Genomic DNA, 10,299 nt, shown 5'->3' on the forward strand with positions numbered 1-10,299 from the left:
GCTTTCTGTCTCTATGTCTCTTTCTGTCTGTCTGGCGAGTGCACGCGCCCTATAGCGAAAACCTCTCCAAAAAAAAAAAAAAAAGGAAGAAGTAAAATGATCTCTATTCCGAGGTGGATTGTTATCCATGTAGAAAATCCAAAGAATACATAAAAGGTTATTAGAACCAATAAAGTGAATTTCATCAGGTGGCAGGATACGAGGTTAATACATAAAAATTCATCATGTTTCTACATACTCCCATACCTAGAGGCCTTGACCTACATGCCCCCCCATCCCAGTCTCCCAGTCTCTCAGTCTGCCATTTAAAAAAATATTTTGTTATCATTATCCTTCAATTTTGACCAGAGAGAGACAGATAGAGAGAAAGGGAGAGTGAGAAAGCAAACCTCCAGGTCTAGGACTTGAACCATGATCGACCATGAAGGAGTCCAGAACCTCAACTATCACACCACCTGCTGGCCCCACTGTCTGCCATTTTAATCAGCACACAAGTGGATGCTCGATTAACAGTACACCAACTAGGTACATTCTCATGGGAATTTAGAATTGGGATGGCCCCTGGGAAAAATGTATAAAAATTCAAGTGTAGTCAGACAGTTTTAGAAAGCCAGTTTATGAAGCAAGAAAAATGAATATGGATATACAGAAAATATAGATAAGAGAGACAGGGTAAAAGTATTCCCTGGGTTGTTGATGTTTTTCCATTGTTTTGTTTGTTTGTTTGTTATTGTTTTCTATTTGCTTCCTATAAGCTGTATTTTGTCTCTGGGATCCAAAGCTAAAATAAATTTCTTTTTTTCCTTAAGTGAATCAAATTGGCTTTTATTTCTTGTACAAACAAATCTTTCACTATTTTCAACCTGTGGGTATATATTTCATGCCTTCAGGTCTACTAGGCTCAGTCCACTAGCTCAATATTCACAACTCACAGAGTTCAACTCTCCTCCTCTTGGTAGCATATAATGCAACACTGCCACATAACACTTAATAGAAAATTCCATAATAAAATAATACATACGTATTATCTATAATGGTATAAGATTAATGATTCTGTTTCAGTAAAATTAATTAGTGTGCAAACTTCTCAATACTATAATTCCAAGTTCTAGAAAAATACCACTTTAAATAAAGGATAATATGAATGTTATATATGTCAGAGCAATCTACCTACAATAAGATCACCAAGATAAAGTACAGAAATCCCAGTTCAATTTGAATTTCAGAACCACGAAAAATTTTAAGTATATCCCAAATACTATATGGAACACTTTCATGTAACAGTAAACCATTTTTAATATAAAATATTTTATTGCTAAATTTGTCAACCCAGACTCATGATACTCAATATCATTAATCATTAAGGAAATACAAATCAAAACCATAATAAACCAGTGCATCATACCTACTAAGATGACTATAATTAGTTCAGATCACTCTTACCTGTGTTTTGTGTGATGTTTTCTCTAGGAATTTCAATCATCCAGACAATCTTATTACTGAACTTGAATAAAGACATCAGAAAATAATGTTAATAATAACACTTTATTTTGGCATAGTCTATCTTATATTTTTTAAAAAATTAAACAAATATATCCAAGCATTTACCCTTTATCCAATGAACTTAGAGAAACAGCAATTAAAATCATACAATATAAAAAGGGAAAAATGATTTCTTAAAAACTGGACAGCTTTAGAGATCTATGAGACAATATCGCATGTTTCAAAAATGTATAATTGGAGTCTCAGCATGAAAAGAGGCAGAAAAGGGGGGAACCAGCAGTTAGCGTAATGGCTATGTCGCTGGACTCCCACGTAGCCGACCGCAGTTCGTGTCCCGGACCCAGTGGCTTAAAACTCACGCTGGGTGTGTGTGCGTGCGTGCGTGCCCAAGATCCTGAGAGGAGAATGGAGGAGAAGGGATTGCTCTGTCTCTATGTCTCTTTCTGTCTGTCTGGCGAGTTGACGCGCCCTATAGCGAAAACCTCTCCAAAAAAAAAAAAAAAGGAAGAAGTAAAATGATCTCTATTCCGAGGTGGATTGTTATCCATGTAGAAAATCCAAAGAATACATAAAAGGTTATTAGAACCAATAAAGTGAATTTCATCAGGTGGCAGGATACGAGGTTAATACATAAAAATTCATCATGTTTCTACATACTCCCATACCTAGAGGCCTTGACCTACATGCCCCCCCATCCCAGTCTCCCAGTCTCTCAGTCTGCCATTTAAAAAAATATTTTGTTATCATTATCCTTCAATTTTGACCAGAGAGAGACAGATAGAGAGAAAGGGAGAGTGAGAAAGCAAACCTCCAGGTCTAGGACTTGAACCATGATCGACCATGAAGGAGTCCAGAACCTCAACTATCACACCACCTGCTGGCCCCACTGTCTGCCATTTTAATCAGCACACAAGTGGATGCTCGATTAACAGTACACCAACTAGGTACATTCTCATGGGAATTTAGAATTGGGATGGCCCCTGGGAAAAATGTATAAAAATTCAAGTGTAGTCAGACAGTTTTAGAAAGCCAGTTTATGAAGCAAGAAAAATGAATATGGATATACAGAAAATATAGATAAGAGAGACAGGGTAAAAGTATTCCCTGGGTTGTTGATGTTTTTCCATTGTTTTGTTTGTTTGTTTGTTATTGTTTTCTATTTGCTTCCTATAAGCTGTATTTTGTCTCTGGGATCCAAAGCTAAAATAAATTTCTTTTTTTCCTTAAGTGAATCAAATTGGCTTTTATTTCTTGTACAAACAAATCTTTCACTATTTTCAACCTGTGGGTATATATTTCATGCCTTCAGGTCTACTAGGCTCAGTCCACTAGCTCAATATTCACAACTCACAGAGTTCAACTCTCCTCCTCTTGGTAGCATATAATGCAACACTGCCACATAACACTTAATAGAAAATTCCATAATAAAATAATACATACGTATTATCTATAATGGTATAAGATTAATGATTCTGTTTCAGTAAAATTAATTAGTGTGCAAACTTCTCAATACTATAATTCCAAGTTCTAGAAAAATACCACTTTAAATAAAGGATAATATGAATGTTATATATGTCAGAGCAATCTACCTACAATAAGATCACCAAGATAAAGTACAGAAATCCCAGTTCAATTTGAATTTCAGAACCACGAAAAATTTTAAGTATATCCCAAATACTATATGGAACACTTTCATGTAACAGTAAACCATTTTTAATATAAAATATTTTATTGCTAAATTTGTCAACCCAGACTCATGATACTCAATATCATTAATCATTAAGGAAATACAAATCAAAACCATAATAAACCAGTGCATCATACCTACTAAGATGACTATAATTAGTTCAGATCACTCTTACCTGTGTTTTGTGTGATGTTTTCTCTAGGAATTTCAATCATCCAGACAATCTTATTACTGAACTTGAATAAAGACATCAGAAAATAATGTTAATAATAACACTTTATTTTGGCATAGTCTATCTTATATTTTTTAAAAAATTAAACAAATATATCCAAGCATTTACCCTTTATCCAATGAACTTAGAGAAACAGCAATTAAAATCATACAATATAAAAAGGGAAAAATGATTTCTTAAAAACTGGACAGCTTTAGAGATCTATGAGACAATATCGCATGTTTCAAAAATGTATAATTGGAGTCTCAGCATGAAAAGAGGCAGAAAAGGGGGGAACCAGCAGTTAGCGTAATGGCTATGTCGCTGGACTCCCACGTAGCCGACCGCAGTTCGTGTCCCGGACCCAGTGGCTTAAAACTCACGCTGGGTGTGTGTGCGTGCGTGCGTGCCCAAGATCCTGAGAGGAGAATGGAGGAGAAGGGATTGCGGTATGACCATCCCCCCTGGGGGGTGATTTCTTGCTTTCTGTCTCTATGTCTCTCTCTGTCTGTCTGGCAAGCGCACGCGCCCTATAGCGAAAACCTCTCAGAAAAAAAAAATAAAGAGGCAGAAAAGGGGACAGGAAAAAACTTGCAAATCATATGTCTGATAATGAACTTATATCTAGAATATTTAAAGAACTTTTACAACTCAGTGACAAAAAGACAGGCCTGATTATCATGGAACAGGTAGTAGCATGGTGCTCTGTAGTGCTGGAAGCCACATGGCTAAGCATGGGTTTGGATCCCAAGTTGACCTGAAACACATCAGGCATGCACATGCCTATGATCCTGACTGGCTGGAGGACTGAGGAAGGGAGATCGTGGTGTGAGAAGACCCTGTGGAGGATGTCCTCTCACCCCAGTCTCTCACTCTCATGGAAATAAAAAAACGTAAAATAATGATAGTAAAAGGACAACCCAATTATAAAATAGGTAAAGAATCTGAACAGATACTTCCTCAAATAAGATATTCAAGTGACCAATAAGCACACAAAAAAATACTTAGTATCATTAGTCATTAAGGAAATACAAGTCAAAACCATAATAAGATAGCACGTCATATATACTAGGACAACTATAACCAAAAAAAAGATAGATAATATCAAGTGTTGGTGAGGATACGGGGAAATTTGAACCCTAATAATATCGGTGCAAATGTAAGACAATATGACCACTTTGAAAAGCGGTCAAAAAGTTAAACATAGAGGTAAAGCAGCGGCAGCGGGGGAAGACGGCGGCCGGTGCTCCGCAGCGGGCGTGGACCGTGGAGCAACTGCGCAGCGAGCAGTTGCCCAAGAAGGACATTATCAAGTTTCTGCAGGAACACGGTTCAGATTCATTTCTCGCAGAACATAAATTACTAGGAAACATTCAAAATGTCGCCAAGACAGCTAACAAGGACCATTTGGTTACAGCATATAACCATCTTTTTGAAAGCAAGCGTTTCAAGGGTACCGAAAGTGTAAGTAAAGTATCTGAACAAGTGAAAAATGTGAAGCTTAATGAAGACAAACCCAAAGAAACCAAATCTGAAGAGACTCAGGGTGAAGGTCCACGAAAATACACAAAATCTATTCTTAAAGAAGGAGATAAAACCAACTTTCCCAAAAAGGGAGATGTCGTTCACTGCGGGTGTACAGGAACACCACAAGACGGGACGGTTTTTGATACTAATATTCAAACAAGTTCAAAGAAGAAAAAAAGTGCCAAGCCTTTAAGTTTTAAGGCTGGAGTAGGCAAAGTTATCAGGGGATGGGTTGAAGCACTTTTGACTATGAGTAAAGGAGAAAAGCCTCGACTGGAGATTGAACCAGAATGGGCTTATGGAAAGAAAGGACAGCCTGATGCCAAAATTCCACCAAAGGCAAAACTTTTCTTTAAAGTGGAATTAGTGGATATTGATTGAAATACAGTTCTTTAGATCTAAAGGCATCAACAACAATAAAACTTGGCCTTGAAGAAACTTACGTAACAAATAGAGCTTGTTACTATTGTAAGGGAAGATTCAACTGGAAAATTCAAAGTTAGAATCTGTTTATAACTTATCTCAACTTTTGAAAAGTGTAATCCCTTATAAATCACTAAAGTCTAAAATATTTTACTACAGCTATGTAAAATATTGGTTGAGATCTGTTTTTCCTTTTACCTCATATTGTAAACTTAAAGACTCAGTAAAAATTTATCTATTGTCTGGAAAAAAAAAAGTTAAACAGAGAGATACCCTATAACTCAGAGATTCCATTCCTAGCTACATACCCGAGAGAAATGATCACACATTTCCATATATAAACTTGGACACAAATGTTTATAGCAGCATTGTTCAAAATGGCCAAATAGCAGAAATAACCCAAGTGTTCATCAACTGACGGATAAACAAAATATGGCATATAATGAAATATTATTTGGCCATAAAAAGGAATGAAATATTGATATATACCACAACATGGAGAACCTTTAACAGATAGTTAACTGAAAGAAGCCCATCACAAACTCTACTTATAGTATTTTATTTACATTAAATGTTCAGAATAAGCAACTACTGAGACAGAATGCAGGTAAGTAGTTACCCAGAGCTAGGGAGTAAGGGGGAAAAGAGGAATTACTACTAATGAGTATGGACTGTCCTTTGGGATTATGAAAATGTCCTGGAATTAGACAGTGGTAATGGTCATACACTATGAATATAATAAAAACCAATGAATTGTACACTTTAAATAGGTAAATGATATAGTATGTAATTATGTCTTAATAAAGTTGTCACCAAATATATTAAAGTGAAATAAAGACATTTTGGGCGGGGAATGGGGGGCGACAAAAATTCATTGCCAGCAGATCTGCACTCTAAGAAATGCTAAAAGAAGTTCTTCAAGCTGAAGGAAAATGATGCCAGATGGCAAATGGTGTATTTAGAGAAAAGTGAAGAGCAATAAAAATAGCAAATATTTATACTATTTATGGAGGTAAATAATAAATAAGTTTTAAATTTTTGTTTAAAAATATAAGACTGTTTAAAACAGAACATATAACACTGTATTTCCAAATTATTGAGTTTAAAAAATATATAGATGTAACCAGCAGTTAGCGTAATGGCTATGTCGCTGGACTCCCATGTAGTCAACCGCGGTTCACGTCCCAGACTCGGTGGCTTAAAACTCACACCGGGCGAGTGTGCGTGTGTGCCCAAGATCCCGAGAGGAGAATGGAGGAGAAGGGATTGCAGCATGGCCATCCCCCCTGAGGAGTGATTTCTCGCTTTCTGTCTCTCTGTCTCTCTCTGTCTATCTTGCAAGCACACGCGCCCTATAGCAAAAACAAAACAAACAAACAAAAAAACCTCTGCAAAAAATATATAGATGTGATATTTCTGGACTACCCAATTTTAAAAAACACATCCTATGAGAAAGAGTAGGTATCTTGTTAATTACAGAATAAAAGGAAAAGATAATTACCAAAGTTAAATTAAATGGGAAGATGCCATTATATGTACTATTTGTGATTCCCAAGCTGGGAGCAAGTCCTCCTGATGTGAATAGACTTCGCATTCCTTTTGAAGTGAGTTCATTTTCAGTTTGGAAAAAACACCGGACTTTCTTTAGAAAAAAAAGAGAAAAAAATGTCAATTTAATGGAGAGGAGCATATTACATTCATTTAAAAGTGAGAAGAAATCTGTGAAAAGTAGATGCTGCTAAACATCACTATCTTTAGTAATTCCCCTCTATAGCTAGAATATCCATTTTTCAAAGTACACTTTCAGGGGCCAGCAGGTGGCGTGGTGGTTAAGGGCGCTGGACTCCTACATGAGCCACTGCAGTTTGAGTCCTGCACTTGGCAGCTTGCTTTTTCACTTTCTCCCTTTCTCTCTCCCCCCTCCCTCCCTCTTTCTCTTTCTCTCTCTCTCTCTCATTCTGTCCTTTTCTGGTCAAGTTAAATATATAAATAAAAAATAAAGTTAAATAATTATTTTAAAAATTTTAAAAGCACACTTTCAGAACTCAGTAACCTATGATGATTTCATCCACAGAATTCTCTGACACACAAATGGTAATGAGATTATTACATTTAATAAACATAGAATCGGGACAAGCAGTTGGCATAATGGCTATGGCGCTGGACTCCCATGTAGTTGACTGTGGTTCGAGTCCCGGACCCAGTGCCTTAAACTCACACTGGGTGCGTGTGTGTGTGTGCCCAGGATCCCGAGAGGAAAATGGAGGAGAAGGGATTGCGGTGTGGCCACCCCCCCCCGGGGGGGGGTGATTTCTAGCTTTCTATTTCTCTGTCTTTCTCTGTCTTTCTGGCGAGTGCACATGCCCTATAGCAAAAACCTCTCCTAATAAATAAATAAATAAATATAGAATCAAAGTCACATGCTATCACATGCAGAAATTCTGATTTTATTGAATTTGCTATTTTGTATATAAATAAAAAGGAAGCAAATGCATAAAGCAAAGCTCATCTTACTATATGTTTATTGGATATTTCCTGGCTTTAAGAAGGTATGTGAAAATGTAGCAAAAATGGTGGATTTCACTAAAAATGGACATGAGACAGATGCTAGGAGCTTTATCTTGATTAATTCTCCTAATAATTAGGATCACTTTGGACAAGTTCCCTGAGTTTCAGTTTCCCTGTCTAAAAACACATTCATTCCAAAAATATCTACTGAGCCATTATTTCATGTGTCAGCTAGTGTTAGAGGTGCTAGGAATACAGGAGCTATAAACAGACGCAAATCTGTCTTTTTTTTTTTGGAGAGGTTTTCACTATAGGGTGCGTGCACTCGCCAGACAGACAGAGAAAGACATAGACAGAAAGCCAGAAATCAACCCCCAGGGGGGATGGGGCTTATGCAGCATCTGAGACAGAACTGGAGTGCAATGTGATAGGTGCATCTGCAGTAGAAACAAAATTATTTTAGTTACATTTATTCTTTTTTTTTGTTTTTGAGAGGTTTTCGCTATAGGGTGTGTGCGCTCACCAGAAGGAGGGAGACAGAGTGATAGAAAGCGAAAATCACCCCCCAGGGGGGATGGTCATGCCGCAATCCCTTCTCCTCCATTCTCCTCTCGGGATCTTGGGGACGCACGCACATGCGCTCAGCGTGGGTTTTAAGCCACTGGGTCTGGGACACAAACCGCGGTCGACTACGTGGGAGTCCAGCGACATAGCCATTACGCTAACTGCTGGTTCCCGCAAATCTGTCTTTGTAAAATTTACGTTCTAGTGAGGATTGGCAGGGAGATAGCTGTGTAGATGAATGGGAGGAAAGATAGAGCAAATAAAATAAATATAGAATACATTTTTGTTTTTAAGAGAGATTTTTGCTATAGGGTGCATGTACTCGGCTGAGAGGCAGAGAGAGACAGAGATAGAAAGTGAGAAACCACTCCCTATGGAAGATGACCATGGCACAACCCCTTCTCCTCCATTCTCCTTTCAGGATTTGGCGCACGCACGCATAAGCGCCTGACGTGAGTTTTAAGTTGCCGGATCTGGGACTCAAACCAGTTGACCACGTGAGAGTCCAGCAACACCATCCGCTGGTCCCAATAAGTGTAGAATACAGGAGTTTGAGAGGAGAGTCTAGTTTTTAACAATTATAAAGGTAAAAGATAATAGTTCTAATCTCACAGAAAATTAAACGTCATAAGAGAAAACATTGAAAAATTCCTGACATACATAAACACTTTGTTAATTGTTATTTCTAATAATACCACTACTATAATTACTATACCATAAGTACCCAAAACGTTGGTTATAATTCCCTTCTTAAGAGGAAATAACTAAGGGTCAGAGAAGTTAATCTGCCCCATGGCACATGGACCACAAAGAACAAGACCAAGATTTGACCACAGCTCTGAAAACCAGTCTTTTTTTTTAAAATTATTTATTTATTTATCCACTCATTTATTTTTTAATTTGACCAGAGAGAGACACAGAGAGAGAGAGAGAGGGAAAGTGAGAAAGCAAGCCACCGGGTCCGGGACTTGAACCGTGGTCGGCCATGTGGGAGTGTCCAGCACCTTAACCACCATACCACCTGCTGGCCCTGAAAACCAGTCTTTCTTCAGAGCCCATTCTTTCTCCATTGAAGATCATCTCAAATCAGAAAGGCATTTTGAACTCAGTGGGCATGTGCTTCATCACAGTCGTAAATACAAATCTTAAATATATAGTTGGCATATAAAGAAGGAACTCAGGGCTCAGCCACAGAGTGTGTGCTGGCAGAGGCTGTGACTCAACAAGCTGAGACCACCCGGGCCGTCTGAGTCAGGCACGGTGGCATGTGCCTGCAGTCTCAGCTATTCTGGAAGATGAGGCAAGGTCATGAACTAGTGAGACCCTTTCAAAAAAGAAGCAGCAGCAGCAGCAGCAGCTGGGGTCTAAGTTACCAGACTTAAAGATAAATGTAAAAGTGCATTTTTCCTTGTGGAGTGCTTTCTTTGCATCTTATTTATAATAGATTTGTAGGCAATCTGTGCATTTTATTTTATTTTATTTTATTTTTACTAACTTATATTTTGCTAGCATTTGCTGAATGGCTATCTTTTTGATTTTTGATTTTTATTATCCTCATAATCTTCTTTATATTACATTGGATTACATATAACTTTACAGTGTACTATATTGCTTTTTCAAAAGGGAATGCCATGCATGTCAGTCAATACAGAGATACTAATCTCCCCACTTCATCATTCGATATCTTTTCTATGTTTTTCCCAATCATTATTATTATTATTCTAGTTATTTTATAAAACAGTCAATCACTATTTCTCATTTTACTTGTAAAAAGACTTTACCCATCATGAAATACTTCTCAGACCAATCCAGTTGAGAATACTATACATGTCATCAACAGTTAATAAGCCATATCTGTTTCTCATTAACGTCCTGC

The 10,299-nt window shown here is 37.5% G+C and overlaps 2 protein-coding genes across 2 annotated transcripts in view; one reads left to right on the forward strand and one right to left on the reverse strand.

The window, feature by feature from the left end:
• The window catches only part of CATSPERB (catsper channel auxiliary subunit beta), a 159,021-nt gene that overhangs the window by 121,261 nt on the left and 27,461 nt on the right, over nucleotides 1-10,299 (reverse strand). The window contains exons 4-5 of the mRNA XM_027774693.1: nucleotides 6,853-6,993; nucleotides 3,366-3,426 (exon numbers count right to left, since the gene is read on the reverse strand). Coding sequence (XP_027630494.1) covers nucleotides 3,366-3,426; nucleotides 6,853-6,993 — 202 coding nt within the window. The remainder of the gene's footprint in view (nucleotides 1-3,365; nucleotides 3,427-6,852; nucleotides 6,994-10,299) is intronic.
• On the forward strand, nucleotides 4,303-5,309 carry LOC102476512 (peptidyl-prolyl cis-trans isomerase FKBP3). The gene is made up of 2 exons (XM_006155815.1): nucleotides 4,303-4,336; nucleotides 4,588-5,309. The coding sequence occupies exons 1-2, from the start codon at nucleotides 4,303-4,305 to the stop codon at nucleotides 5,307-5,309; spliced, it is 756 nt and encodes a 251-aa protein (XP_006155877.1).

The sequence above is a fragment of the Tupaia chinensis genome, unplaced genomic scaffold (genome assembly GCF_000334495.1).
Source record: "Tupaia chinensis unplaced genomic scaffold, TupChi_1.0 Scaffold000469_1, whole genome shotgun sequence".
NCBI classification, from domain to species: Eukaryota; Metazoa; Chordata; class Mammalia; order Scandentia; family Tupaiidae; genus Tupaia; species Tupaia belangeri.